A 15495-nucleotide genomic window follows, 5' to 3' on the forward strand; every position below is an offset into this window, starting at 1 on the left:
CAATGGATTAATGGATGTGGTTGTGCTCGTAAATCTTTCCGGTAATGGAAAGTGTTCTAGGACGGTCATTCTGTAGTGTGTGCTTAATGTTACAGGCAGTTTTGGTTTCCCATCCTTCAAAGCTGTGACAGGGTAGTAAAGATGTTGCAGCATCTTATGTCTCTGTTAAATCAGTGAATGTCAGGAATGCTGGATTGTCATTCTTAATGCTGAGTGCTGCATGCTGATTCATTGGTTCACAAACATTACTATTGAAATAGGAACCTATATGCACAGTGCATAAAGCAGGAAGGACACAGAAAATGTGTTAAAGAGACATCCACTAATTTACTGATGTCATACAACACTTGAGTCAAAGGGTGCTAAGGCCTCATCATAGATAACAATACTTAACAGTCAGCTATTCCTGCAGGTGTGTAGGGAATGCTGCTAACTGCTTCCATTACTGAGGAGAATGGCCCAACTCCCACAGCCCCCTCCAGACAGCGCTGTCATTACCCATCCATTGTGGAGCCTGAGAGGGAGCTGTAACTATACTAGACTTATGGCTTTGTTAGAGCAACTAGAAGGTCTCCTATGGCTCAGCGCTGGATAAGGAGGGATACTGCTAAGTAACGGGCCAGATAGACTGATATAGATGCGGTCCAAGATGAATCGAATTGTACGACACCAACCCCCTTGATATGCTTCCAAGCAGAGTAGAGCTATCGGGGTATGGGGGAGCATTATGTGGTGCTATTTTTACAAGAAACTGGTTGATTTGTCTTAGACCATTACCGTCTATTACAGCTGCAAGTCTTGGGGAAAAGGTGGGAAGCGGCAGACGCTGGCATTCTGCCTAAAGAGAAATCAATGAAACAAATTAATCCTTCGCAGGCTGCGGTGACACAGTAATCCATCATTCAAGGGGTGCTTTTACACACTGAATCAGGAAGCAAGGCGAGCGAGGGAGGAGGAGGAGGAGGGAGAGTGGGAATGGGGTGAGGGGGGTAGTGCTGGAGGAGAAATGGGGGAGTCCAGGGCCTAGGGAGACAGGGGTACACATCCTGGTGGGTGGGAGCATGGAATCAAGCGGCTGGGAGCACTTCCTGTGTGTGCTGTAAAGAAATGGATCCGACTAAACTGCATTAACACATAAGACGATGCTGCAGTGGTGTCCCCCTGTCCTGCTTCAACCTTGTGAGCACATCTCATGTTTATACCATGTCCCTTTATAACAAATACACTTTGATGCTTTTTTTTTTTTTTTTTTTTTTTTTTTTACTGATACAATAATGATCCTTATGATATGATAGAACTCTGTTAATAATTTTTTTTTCAAAATGTATTTAAGAAAAAAAAAAAAAATTTCATGCTTTTTTATTGGAGCCTGAGCTAAATCCTTAAAATATTTTCTTATTCAGCTTTGGAGCTTAATAAAAAGGAAAACAGCAAAACAGCACATAATTATAAGCCAATTAACCAACATTTTATGGTTTTCTTTTTTTTTTTTTTTGACCCAATGATATACGGACAAATAGAAATTGTTTTTTTTTCCCTATAAGATACACCACATAAAGGTGAAATAAACAATGCTCCAGAATGGCTATGTAAAATGGTATTGTTTTCCTTGCTCAGCCCATCATTAGGCTTCTAAGCTCCAGGTGTCCCCTCCCACGCAGCTCTAAACAGCTCTCATTGCCCTCGCTGCCAGATAAGTAAGGACCCTAAATCATAACACTGCTTTATTATTCAAAGCAGAGAGTGGCACTCTGATTTGCCATGGTGATGCTTTTGTGCACAGCCAATTAGGGCACAGATCTGAGCCTGTGCAGCTGAGTCACATGACCAGATGTCCTATGAGGAAGCAAGCGAGTCCAGGCCAAGATCCATGAGGAACAGTTGTCCCCCGCAAGATTCAGAATAATATCAGCCACCATAAACGTCACCATGTATTTGAGAAAAAACAAAGATTACACACTTAGTTTGGTTTTATTTATTTTATTTTAAGTCAATTTCGGAATGTAGTCACATAAAAGCAGGAAAACAAAGTGAATACTTTTGTATCAGAGCGCTGCTCCTCATTGACATTATCTGGCCATTTATGGATGGTTACTGAGAATGCAATACAAACCCTATCTAGAAGTTTCAGCTTTCAAAAAGACAAAAATAAAAAAGTAAAAAATTCTGCAGCTGTAATTGACCTGCAAAATACTCCAGGAAAAAATGCCACTGTAATTTCTCCTTAAAACATGAGGTAGCAAAAAGCCGTAAAGATAGCAACAAACAGAAGGCAGAGAGCAGCGGAGAGGAAGGGTGAAAGGAGCTCTCTGGTGGTCAGTGGAGGAGAGGAGGCGAGGAGGGGGATGGTGCAGGGGTAGGAGATGGAAAAAGTGGGGATTATTGCAGCCGAGCGGATGGTGTGAGGGAGGCAGAGTGAGAAATGTTGCCGGAAATGCTGGAGCCAGTAGTGTGTGTAACAAACCACACATGAACATTTCTCATCCTTGACATGGCTGACAGGCTCTCCAAACACACACAATGTGCACGCAAAGTGCCGCCTTGTAATACCCCATAGCCACTGTTAAACATGCTTTCTCTTTTACATCAATCTATTCACCTACAAGATACTGAGAATTATCTGTTACAGTGTTTGTAACGGTAGCTCTCTGACTGCCATACAATGAGGTGAAAATAGTTAAGGAGTGAGGGATGATACTTATGAGGAAATTGAGAAAACAGAGAAAAAAATTGTTGAGGAATGTTTGCACCTCTGGCTTGGAGTCAGTCTTCTCATTTGTCAGGGCTTGACCCCAACTCTGTGGTCAAAGGTCAAAGGGAACATCTGAGAGAAATGAATTTAGCTAACAACACACATAGAGGAGTAAACACAAAAATACTATTATATCAATGTAACTACAATATGAAATGAGGCTGTCAGAGTGTTTTACCCCATAACAAGAGAGTAGCTGGTAAACTTTCCCTGACTGCACTTCTCAGACTGCATGTGCCTCAATAAGACAACGGTTTGTCTGATAATTACTATACAGTGTATAAAAAAAAAATACTTTCTAATACTCCAAAAATGTATAAGTACATCTGGGGAGAGTTGATTTATGTTTTGATTACAATATATGTAACATATGAACTATAATTAATAAATGAATATACAAACCCATATGAAGTAGGCACTTTAGAGTTACAGTGGAATAACAACCTGTCCCACTGTTGGCCACTGTAGAGCACCATCAAATCCACCACTGTTCTTGTTCCTCGGCCATCATGTTGTGGTCTGTAAAAGAGTCAGGCACAAATCCAGGTCAGTTAGGAGGCAACAACAAGAGAACTTTGAGCATGGGTCACAATTAAGCATGCTACGTGATACAAGTGCTTTGGTGCCTAATAAACCAGGTAGCCACAATGCGCCTGCACAAAATGCATTTCTTGCTATTATATTTGCCACTCAATATTAAAGTGTTAAAAATGTTTAAATTGTGTGTGCTTAATGTAAATAAGCTTCAAGCGGATATCATCAACTTGCCGTGAGTCATTTTTAAGTGTACAGCTTTGTCAGTTTTTGGCTGCAGACATCACAGGTGCTATGCATAATTCATGTTAAGAGTTCTGCATTGATAAGGTCACAATCTGTCAGGTCTGGACACTCAAGGCCGCCATCCCATATTCACTGACCACTACAGCCTGCTCTCATGCCACAACAGGCAAGCATGAAAGGAGTTATCTGCGAACTGTTGAACAATATCATAATGTATTTCATAATATATATTTCAAATATATATTGCTGATTAAGATGATAGTTTATGTTGGTTTAATCCATCGCTCATTCAAGTCAATTGCTTAAAGTTTTGATAAAACAGAATGTCCAGGAATGCTCATGCTACATTCACTATTAAGCTCTTTGTATTAAGTATTTGGTTTTGGCAAATAAAAACATTGCAAATGTTTTGTTGACACAGAATAAATTCCCTACACATAATAATTATCATTTCACTTTCTTTTAAAAACTGAATGTTTACATTTCTGTGTTACCCTGCCCAAATTTCGGTCACTTCCCCTCCTATATTCCCCCTTTTTTTTCTAATACACCCATATAATAATTGTAATGCTCTTTTATTTATGTGTCGGGGGGCTAATCCCATCATTTTGAGGCTAAACTATGTCTACTGCGTGTTGTCCGATAATGTGGGTGGGATGAAAAGTAATCTGCGTGCAGAATTCATAAAGCTCTCCTATCCTTGTTGAATTTCTCAAGAATTCCACCTTTGCCCCCAAGTTTTCCTGAAATAAATTACTTAGGGAATGAGGTATGTTACTTTTACGCACAGTCTCATGCTCTCACATTTCTAACAGTAGTTGGCCTATTAAAAAACATATTACTTTTCATATTATTGTTGTAGACTATTTTAGCCTTTAATGATAATTTTATATGAAGACAAACTGCTTCCTTGTGCCAACGACATTACGCAAAGAAATATAATCTATTGTTAAATGGTTTACGTTTACACGTTTCAAATACGAACTTCGAAAGGCGGACTGCGAAAATGTAAGAGTTGGCTGCCATGATGTCAATTACGTTTTCCAGGACATCCAGAGATAGGGCGCACCTTTTCCAACCCAACAATAATTAGTGCGCCGCAAAGTTCTAACTTGTGTATAATTGGCGCGGTCATTGCTTATTGCCATTGGTTATGGCTCAAGATACAATACTGTGCCCTAAAAGGAAATTTCATTTATTTGATGGAAAGTGAAGGGTGCAATTCTCCAGAGAGATTTCACTAGGCCTATATTAAAAAAAACAGCCAGACCCGAGCACAGAAGGGTACGGTGACTTTACAGTTTAAACTTAAGTGCAGGCAGTGTAGAAATAAAGGAGATAATTTGTTCAAACTCAGAGGCCGTGCTGGTTATCATGAAATGCGCGTTTAAGTAAAACCACTGTGCACAGTTTACTAACCGCGTTAATTAGTGTTTCCCGCTAAATTGCCTCATTTTAGGTTGAAAAGACAATAGGAAAGTTTTTTTTTCTACTTTTTTTGCGCACATAGTCTTTCCATTAGGAACAATTAGATTATGTCTATTGTAGTTGCTGGTCCATAGAGGAGGGAAAAGCCAGCGGATAAAAGCGATTTCAAGTGACCTTCTTGTCCCTTTCACACCATTCTGACCCCTGCAGAATAATTGGGGGATCATCTGTACAAAAAGTGGGAAACGGTGCCCCCTCCTTCTCCAAAGCACTCTTTACCCACCTCTGTAAAAACGCAGCTACTCCAAACACTAAAACGGCCAGCTCAATACAAAGGCGAAAATGATAAAGATCATATCCTACATGGGACAATGGTACCAAAAAGTAAGTTAGGAAGTATTTAAAAGTTCATATTACATTTTGCAAACATAAGTTATTTTAAATTTAATAATTAAAATTCAAAAGTTAGTAATTCATTAAAGTTTAAGTAAACACTGGACTGGAAAATATTAATGTCGATTTACTTCCTCAAGCCTCTAAACTGTATATTGAGCAATAAAGTGAGAAATACACATCAACAGACAACATTTATTATTAATGACTATAACTTTCCATGGAGCACACTGGAGCGTAGTTGGCTGATTCGGGTGGCACCTGATAGTTTGAATTAATTCTATAATTGTTTATGAACACATCACACCGTTTCCTCTTGTTAGTGTTTTAAATTAAATATCATGCAGCCGAGTCCTTTGGCAAAAAGAGAGTCAATGCAAAAACCCATGGCACTTTAACGCACACTGCTACACACTGAAAACGGTGTGGTTAGCCTTGATGTGATTATACCTGATCAATACAAAACAGAACGTTTACCAGTAGTGGACAAGTACTTAGTTTGTGTCGTTGTAGTAAATGCCCTGAACGCCTTTTCTGCTGCCGTTTTATTAGGGGGCCTTGCACTTCTGACCTCTCTGTTTCCCCAAATGATTGTGGCGTTCGTTTCTTTGACCTGAGTTAAGGCTGTTCGTTTCTATGATAAATGTCCCGGATCCACAGATAACAATGATTATTATGTACGAAAATATATAATTTCTCTCTTTCTATAGGCAATGTTACAAAGTATAATCATTTGCATCCTAACTATGACAAAAAATGTCATAAACGTCACTGAGTTTCTTGTTATTAACTATAACAAAGTTTTAATGTAATTACTAAAATGCGTTTCAAAGTCAACTTTTCCATAAAGCTTCTGCAAACCGTCTGAGCGGTCCTCTACATGTCTATTATTAATTTAAGACGTTCATTCAGTTTACACGATGATGTTAAGCCAGGGCTAGTATTACGCGCATACCGTTTATTTACTCTGAACGGAGCGAGGGGAACACACTGCTATCCCCGATCAGCCCTTTAATCGAGTGACACTATCACGCAAACAAACAGACTAGTATTGATCTTTTCATTACAACAAACACCCGTTGTAAACGACGAGCAAAAAGAGAAAATACCGCAGCCCGTGTTTGTTGGAGTATTACCTCATAAAATAAAACAACTTGGAGGAAATAGACGAGAACTGATATGCGCGATACAAAACGTGGGAACGTATACTGGTTTAAAAGTTGTGGTGGAGTACAAAGTTAGGTCAGCGGTCATGTAGCAAGTCACACAGGTCCATTCGTTTTCATTCATGCGCGCGTAAAGGACAGTTAAAACCGTGCTCACCTCCAAAAATGCGTGTTTTCCAGGTAAAACACCTCTCTTCTCCGTTCAGCGTCAGCATTCTCCGGTGCCTCTGCTCTTTTTGATGTCCTGCTGTCCGGTTTCTTCTTTTCTCTCGCCGTTCACCAGCTTTCTATTAGAGCCTCTTTACTCTGATCCCATTCGCTGTCCCTCTCACTCTCCTCTTCTCTTCTCCCGCGGTGCTCCCCCAATCTGTGGAGTTAAATCTTAATGATTCACTTACAGCGGAGGAAAAAAATCTTTGTCCGATTTAATCTTATTGGTTTCACCTTTTCAAAGACTCCAAGACATGGTCGTGCAGTTTTTAGCAGTGTCCAAGACAGGGACGCGAGGAGAGCTCTCTTGTTGAATACTTAAAAACAACCCATCCCTCCCGTGCGTTTGTAAAGGGGCACTTGCATATTTACGCTCTATTATATCGCTTAATGTCTTTGTGTGCGTAAAAGCATTGTAAACAGCGACGCGTGTCTTTTTACGGGCAAAATAATTTGGAAATTCTGAATATACAATTTTTATAAAGACTTACTTAACTTTATTAATTTGGAATGTGGCGTTTAATTACTAGGAAACAAAAGCAATTTTCAATTTATTTAAAATACTGAAGTGGAGAGTTGTGTGTGATGTTTTACTTTACTCATAGTCACGTCGATAAGACCATTTCAGAGATTTAATTGTTAATGCTGGTAGCTCCTCCAGTTGCAGTTGTAATTGTGCAATGTACGCTAGATGGCAGCGTGATCCAGACATTTCTTAACTGCTTAGCCACAGATGCACAGAAAGCCGGGATCCCCATAGCAAATCCCCTGCAACTCTATGTGATTTTACATTACTCTAACTATTAGCACATAATATGTCACCGCGTTGGCATTCACACCAGATCATAGTCTCTCAAAAATTATGAGATACAAGTGACCTCCATGCCGACTGACCGGTTTTTTGGACGCGAGACTAATTTTCGTTATCCATGTTTAGCTATCTTTACGCGCGCGTCTTAACCAAGATGTGCACTGTTATGTTAGTTTGACCAAAAGTGAAGATGATGCACACTACCGCAGTGCGCATGCCAAACACTAAACACTGGACACATAGGAACACGCTCTAAACCACTGACGACACATTAATTTTCACTAAAAGAGACAGCGCTAAACACATGCATGAAACTTTGGAGACTATATTCAATCAACGTCTTGCTCTCGTTCTTCGTTGTGTGCAGTTGATTTGTCTTGTGTATAAGTGTATTGTTCCCCTTTTGCCTTTAACCCGCTTTTTCTCTTATTCTATCCAGGGCTTCTTCCTCTTTTTGGTGACAATAGACGGCCCATACTAATCAGGTTTCAAAGTAAATAGCAGCGCGGGGCGAGCTCAATGTAGATTGCGCCTGTCAGAGCCCCCCAACCTTTCAGCCGAGGATGGCGACACTGTAAAAAAAAAAGTTCACCGTCAAAAGCAAATCTGCCTTTACTGTATAGACAACAGTACAGGACCAGGCAAAGAGCGCACTGTAGCTAGATGCTCACTCTTGGTTAAAACGGTTTATACACCCTGATACCAACATTATAGCTAGACCACGAGTCAAAATGTAGTCTGTGGGCTTTAGTCTTTTAAACGTGTCTAAGCGTTTGTATTTAAAAAAATAATATATTCTGGGATTTCCAATGTATTTTCCTCAGATTCATAATATGACTTTCGAAGATACGAACAGTGGAGACCCCTGACTTCAGTTTCATGACATTTTTTACAGTGAACGAGCGGAGGGGGACTCTAACCAATGGAGAGAAAGAGAGGGCTTGGCTATAACCTTAGCCTCCCATTTTCTCTCTCGCGCGCTCCCCCCTCTCCTCCTCTCCTCCTCCTCTATGCAGGGCTCTGGCCAGTCAGTCGCCTTTGATTATCAGTCTCCAGCAGCCCCTCTCTTGGCTCCTTGACATGAGCACCATATAAGGCGCAGCGATCTCCATAGAAACGTGTCAGTTTCAATAGTAGTGTCAAAGTTCACTATATACAGACATTCGCGCAGATCCCCCGTTTCGGAAACATTGCTCTGCTGGTCCTCTCGTTTAAGCGCATTCATTTTTGGTCTCTCCTTCTTCTTGCATATTCTATTAGTTGTTGGTGTTTTTCCTCTTCTTTTTTTGAATCTTTTTCTCTTCGTATCTGCCGGGAGAGGAGAAACTATACATGGGCACTTCATTCCGCGACGTGGTTTGCCTTCGCAGACGGGAGAGGTGATGAGGCTTATCTGAGAACATAGATGTAAAAAGCTCCAGCGCTTCAGTTTTCCTCCTCTCCTGAACGACGAAGACGGGAGTGTTGAGGAGCAAGGGGAAGAAAAGAGAAAGGAATTTATCTCCGCAGCTGCACTTCTTTGGATCGCGTCTTTGCAGCGGAAAAGGTTTTTCTACTCGTCCCTACGTCCATGTGAATTGCTCATCGTTTGTTTGTGGCTGTTTTATAACAAACTGCATCTGTCACGTTTGGACTCGGGTTTTCCTACAAAATTAGAGATTCCTGAATGGCTGACTGCAATTTACCTTGGAACTGGCCTCCCGACACTTGCGTATCCTGATCGGGTGTTTCTTTCATCGCCCCGCTGTTCTGAATGTATTGATCGCATTGTACTCCATCGTATCCCATATGAGTCTGCGTGCACCGATTTGACTTTGCACTGTCCTGTCTTTTAAGATCGCCCTTTTTTTCTCCTGACCGCTCCACAAACATCAGCGACCATTTCGCTTTATAGCACTTTCCGTGGCCGAGATATGGCAATGGTAGTTAGCGTCTGGCGAGATCCGCAGGAAGACGTGGCCGGAGGACCTCCGAGCGGCCCCAACCCAGCAGCGCAGCCGGCGAGAGAGCAGCAGCAGGCGGCGTCTGCGGCACCGCACACTCCGCAGACCCCCAGTCAGCCAGGACCCCCGTCTACACCGGGGACCGCGGGGGATAAGGGGAGTCAAAATTCCGGACAGAGTCAGCAGCATATTGAATGTGTGGTTTGCGGAGACAAATCGAGCGGCAAACACTATGGTCAATTCACCTGCGAAGGATGCAAAAGTTTCTTCAAGAGGAGTGTACGGAGGAACTTAACATACTCATGTCGTGCCAATAGGAACTGTCCCATTGACCAGCACCACCGAAACCAGTGCCAATACTGTCGACTGAAGAAGTGTTTAAAAGTGGGGATGCGGCGGGAAGGTGAATATATAAATTGTAGCCTATTTGAGCCTGAGTGATTACGCATCCTAGTTGCAGGCGTATGGGGATGGAATGTTATGTTACACAGATCTAACATAGGTTACTTGGAGTCTGCTCATACAGAAATATCCATCTATATTTTTAAAGGATGTTTCTTTGAATGTTATGATTAGTGACTGCATTTAGAATGAGGTACAAGGCCAGTTTAGCCACAGTAGCTACAACAAGCTTTTGAACATAGCTCGCCTCTAAAGCGTCCAATGTAGAAGTAAATTTTGTCTTTCCTTTGCAGTATAACCCTGATTAAGCAAATACTACCACAGGTCTGTTGTTATTTATTATAAAGGAGACGTAGAGGTTGTCAGTGACTGTGTTTAGTCTATGAACGACTTCCCAGGCTACACCAAGTGTAGCCTACATGTTTACATTGGTTGTTGTCCAGTGTCATTTTAATTACGTTTTTGATCGTACAATGAACAAAATACAAATCCACGCCTTAAGCTCAATATAGACGAGTGATCTGTTCAACACACTGCTCCCAACTTGACCATGGCTCACTGTTTTTGCATGCTGCATCTTAGGCCGTAAAACTTTATAACATCACCATAGACTATATATTTTATAATTTAGTAAAAGCTTACGTAATTTACCTTTGCTGTTTACACCAGTCACAAGCCTCCATAACACTCACATTCATATTTTACAATTTATATTAAATGGTTGGCGGATTACTTTAATTTACTCATGACTTTTTTCATCTGGATATTTTTTGTCAACGTTATTTAGTTACTTTGTAATTATGGATTGCAATTGTATTTATTTATTTATTTATTTATAAACGAAAGGGTTATACCATTGTGTAAACAAACCACCACATTTGCCATTATTGAAAACAGGTTGAGCAGCAATATGCGCCTAGAGGGGTCATATTGTGTAATATATTAATTCTACAAATTGTATCAGTTAATGCATCATTACATTTTACTTGAGACGTGATTAGTCTTCTCTGGACAAGCAGGGATAGAAATAGAGGTAGCCTACTTTGTCTGTTTTAGATTTCAGCCCTTCAAAAGACAAACACATTTGTCACATGATTTAGAAAGCTACACGAATTAACATTTTACTGCGTTTTGTGTTATAAGCAGGCTCATGAAGTTTAACTTTGCAGTTGTATTACTCATGGACAATGTTTACCAGTCCTGGATGCACATTTCCTCTTTTTCTCTTTCTTTTTGTCAGCGGTTCAGCGAGGACGAATGCCTCCAACCCAACCGAACCCAGGCCAGTACGCGCTGACCAACGGGGACCCCCTGAACGGCCACTGCTATCTGTCCGGATACATCTCGTTATTGCTGCGAGCAGAGCCTTACCCAACCTCCCGGTACGGGAGCCAGTGCATGCAACCTAACAATATCATGGGCATCGAGAACATCTGCGAGCTGGCGGCTCGCTTACTCTTCAGCGCCGTGGAGTGGGCGAGAAACATCCCTTTCTTTCCCGACTTGCAGATCACCGATCAGGTGTCCCTTCTCAGGCTCACGTGGAGCGAGTTGTTTGTGCTAAATGCGGCCCAGTGTTCCATGCCTCTCCATGTAGCCCCTCTGCTTGCCGCGGCGGGCCTACATGCCTCCCCGATGTCGGCGGACCGTGTCGTGGCTTTCATGGACCACATCCGGATCTTCCAGGAGCAAGTGGAGAAGCTTAAGACACTACACGTAGACTCAGCAGAGTACAGCTGCCTTAAGGCCATCGTACTTTTTACATCAGGTGGGTGTCCAACATGTCACTACGAAAAACAACAAACATATTAGGCCCCGTGAAATATTACGCCTCTTCAAGTTGTTTGTGTTGTGATAGAATAGTTTTCTGTCGACGGCTTGTTATAAATCACGTTTCCATGTCACTTAGCTTTACCGTTAAGAAGTAAAAGCAACCAGTTTTACATGTAACCTTCAACTCCCTTGCTTTTAGATGATATACACATTCCTGTGTTAATGAATGTAGTCCTGTTTGTGTATTGATAATATTACATAGATTTGGAACAGGTGTCAGATTACTGTGCGTAAAGATGAATAGTCTATCTGGTGATTCAGTGTATGACGGCTCATGCACATGGATATTGGTGCATGCTTTTATCCGTGTTTTGTGTACAACACATGTCTTGGGAGGGCAGGAAATAACCCACAGCAAAGAAAAAACTGATGGAAGTTGAGTCATAGCCCATATATCACAGAACATCGCGTATGGAGCACTGCTCTATGGGTTTCAGACTTCTGTAAATTGTTACTTTCTAGTTATTTATATTTCCCGTTTTTCGTGTTGACTCTGGTAAGAAAGCAATAGTATAACTGCCCTAATAATGCCTGCTTGACTTCAGGTCTTGGTGCTCCAATTTACTGTGTATGAGCTTCAGACTAGTATTTCTTGTGGTTGGTACCATTTGATTGCTCTATGTGGTGCCTAACGTCTCACTTTAAATCAAAATTTGAACTTTAAGAGCTCTTTATTGCTTCATTAATTAAATTTTATTCCTATATAATTTATTTTATGGGGAAAATTAAATTATATTTTGTAATTTTGTTAAAATGTATTTATAAAAAAGTTGAATGTTCCTTGAAAGCTAAAAAAGGTGCTAGTTTCTAATAATATAATATAATATAATATAATATAATATAATATAATATAATATAATATAATATAATATAATATTGTGTGTTTATTTTTTAAGTGTAAGATTCTAAAACACAATTAGATTAAAGCAAAATAACATGTATTTTACATTTCCAATTCATACATTCGGTTTATTTTCCACAAAGGTAATGACAGAAAGGAGACCTTGTGTCATGTTTTTTTTTTTTTATAATAAATACATTAATATAACAGCGTTGGACATAACAAGTGCCTGGCAGTGTACTGGAAATGACATAAGGTGCATAATATACAGACATGGCAATACTAAACTTCACTAATAGGCTAATGATCATTGCACAAAATCCTTTCACCACACAGTGTTTTTTAGTTGTTTACTTTCCTGTTTTGCCCACATAGAATGCTAGAAAATCGTTAACAAAAAAATGCGTCGTCTTGTGGTGTTTTTGAATAGGCTACACGGGGGTCATGGGGTGCACGTTTTACTGGCTGTAATCTGAAGGTTTCTTTTTAGTTTAAGTTATTATTTCAGTTATTCTCATCACAACTAAATTTGAACTACACCCCCAAAGCTTCTCCTCAGCGTTTATCCAGACAGATTTGCATAGCCTACACAAGCCACAACCGGCCTCCCAAAGGTCACAGTAAATCACCCCGGGTCTTCTCCGTTACTCCCTGGTTCATAAGGTTATTGTGTCCCGTGGAAGTGAGTTATAGCTCAGAATAAAATCACCAAATAACTTAAAAAGCAGTTTTAACAAAGACCGTGCTGTTGTAGACTAGACCTACTGTTTGCAGAATGAAACTGTTGTTTTAGCGACACACACGCGCTTTATGTACTTGGATTTTGCTTGTAATGTTTGCAAGTAGACCGTGCGTAATTTACGCTTGGTTTTAGTCCCGATTACCGTTCGTTACATTATGTTAATTCTCAGTTTTCTCTGATTTTGCACCGTTGACTTAACCTCATCCAATAAGTTGGCCACCAGGTTTTGTCTTAGTCTCCATCAAAAACAGGCCAACAGTGGTCTGTGGAGAGAAGAGGGTAAATGACTTAAAAGCTTACTGCAGACTAATTAGGTCACATTACAGCCAGTGTAATTTCAGATTCATCAGCGCCATTTATGTTGCCTTTTGCACAAACCCTTGCTCTAGAGAGGCGTGGCTTTTGAGCATGTTATACTTTTATCCCAATAGTCACTTTTTGGTCCTATTATTTGTTATGGGGACTGGCAATACAGACGTGCCTCTGCGGGGTCGTACGCCTGAGCCCCTTGTTTATTTTATACGACAGTAGCACTCGCTCAATATGATGTAGCATGTTTGGCCGCGTGTCTATTCATTACGCATTGCCAATAATTCCTACAATAAGCGCTCTGTTTATGTATATATGCTAGAGTTTAGTAAAATAATAATAATAATAATGAAAAAACAGGTGATTACTCGTCATTTTCCAAAATCTTGAATGTAGGATTAAAAATATTTGTTAAATGCTATTGTAGCCTTTCTGTTTGCGAGTGTCTAACCACGTGGGTTTTACTGTGTGTCCCGCAGACGCTTGCGGCCTGTCAGACGCTGCCCACATTGAAAGTCTACAGGAAAAGTCCCAGTGCGCATTGGAGGAGTATGTAAGGAGCCAATACCCGAACCAGCCTAGCCGATTTGGAAAGCTCCTGTTGCGGCTGCCTTCCCTGCGCACTGTCTCCTCGTCCGTAATCGAGCAGCTGTTCTTCGTCCGCTTGGTAGGTAAAACTCCTATTGAAACCCTCATCAGGGATATGCTATTATCCGGGAGCAGCTTCAACTGGCCTTACATGTCCATCCAATGATCCTTATGCGAAGGTGGAAAAAGCAGAGGGGGTCAAACGGACCAAAACACAGTCCCCCCGACCTATATGCTTCTCCAAGAACTACTACTATAGGACCTTTTGTGATAAACTTAGAAGACATTACTTTTTCTGTCTTCTGGGACTGAAATGGAATACGTAATGTACAGAAAAAATATTGGAACCGGACTTTGTGTAAATTTACCCATCTTCAAGAACAGTACACTTCATTTTGTAAAATATTAGTCTTTATTTTCTTTTCTTTTTTGTAAAAAACGAAAAACACAAATAAAATGAAAACCATCTTATGCGCAGTAAGAAAAAGACTTAGCGGGAAAACAATGTTTCCAAGCAATTATAAGAATTGTCCTGTGTCTATGTACCTCTCTGTTTTGTATTTTTTCTGGTTCTAAACCAGGCTTTCTGTGATTCTATACTAATAATTTTTGATATAACCTTTTGCTTCTTATAATGAGTGCGATATATGTTGTCTAAGCTATGTTCTCCAAGAATTAAAATTGAAGTGAGAATTTAAAACAGAAAAATAAAGAAATTTAGACAATAAGATTCAGTCTAATCGCAATGACAATATCAATAATGATGATGGTTGAGCTTTTTTTGTTCCCAATTGATACGATGGACCTGCAGCAGCAGCACACTGACCTCCAGGACATTTTACTGAAAAAGGACGGCCAAGAGCGAGCAAAGGAGAGACATGAAATCAAAAGCACTTTTAATATATCATTTCGAATACATTTTTGTTTGTTTTGTCTTGAACGAAAACACTTTTCATTGTTTCTTGAATTTTATTGGTTGTTGCCTTCAATTTGCTTACTTCATGATGCAGCTTTTGCAGAAGGGTCGGTTGATGAAGTTGTGTGATGGTAACTGTACTATTAAAAATGAAACAGGCAACAATGTCTCCTTCTCACGCATTTACTTGGCGCAATTGTTAAGTCAATATGTCCATATATATATTTATGTCATACTGAATTGTATTCATATTTTAATTCTCACACAATGACGTGGGAAAATGTGGGATTGTAAAATAGACACGAGAATAAGCGGTAGATATAGGCTAAAATTGTCACCATATAGCCTAAGAATATTTTGATAAACACAAAAGTAGGCATG

The 15495-nt window shown here is 40.3% G+C and overlaps 1 protein-coding gene across 1 annotated transcript; it reads left to right on the forward strand.

The window, feature by feature from the left end:
- Positions 1-8608: 8608 nt before the first annotated feature.
- nr2f1a (nuclear receptor subfamily 2, group F, member 1a) lies at positions 8609-15268 on the forward strand. The gene is made up of 3 exons (XM_055162106.1): positions 8609-9886; positions 11126-11653; positions 14090-15268. Exons 1-3 carry the CDS (start codon positions 9454-9456, stop codon positions 14362-14364), a joined length of 1236 nt encoding a protein of 411 aa, XP_055018081.1. The 5' UTR covers positions 8609-9453; the 3' UTR covers positions 14365-15268.
- Positions 15269-15495: the final 227 nt, after the last annotated feature.

This window comes from Boleophthalmus pectinirostris, unplaced genomic scaffold, assembly GCF_026225935.1.
Source record: "Boleophthalmus pectinirostris isolate CB_2022bp ecotype Guang Dong unplaced genomic scaffold, ASM2622593v1 HiC_scaffold_4, whole genome shotgun sequence".
In the NCBI taxonomy this organism is placed as follows: domain Eukaryota; kingdom Metazoa; phylum Chordata; class Actinopteri; order Gobiiformes; family Gobiidae; genus Boleophthalmus; species Boleophthalmus pectinirostris.

Bases quoted from the DNA above. Each gene is read 5' to 3' on its own strand.
- nr2f1a (XM_055162106.1), top strand. From the start codon at position 9,454: ATGGCAATGGTAGTTAGCGTCTGGCGAGATCCGCAGGAAGACGTGGCC. The intron at 9,887-11,125 runs GTGAATATATAA...TCTTTTTGTCAG, and splicing joins AGTGGGGATGCGGCGGGAAG to CGGTTCAGCGAGGACGAATG. The intron at 11,654-14,089 runs GTGGGTGTCCAA...TGTGTCCCGCAG, and splicing joins CATCGTACTTTTTACATCAG to ACGCTTGCGGCCTGTCAGAC.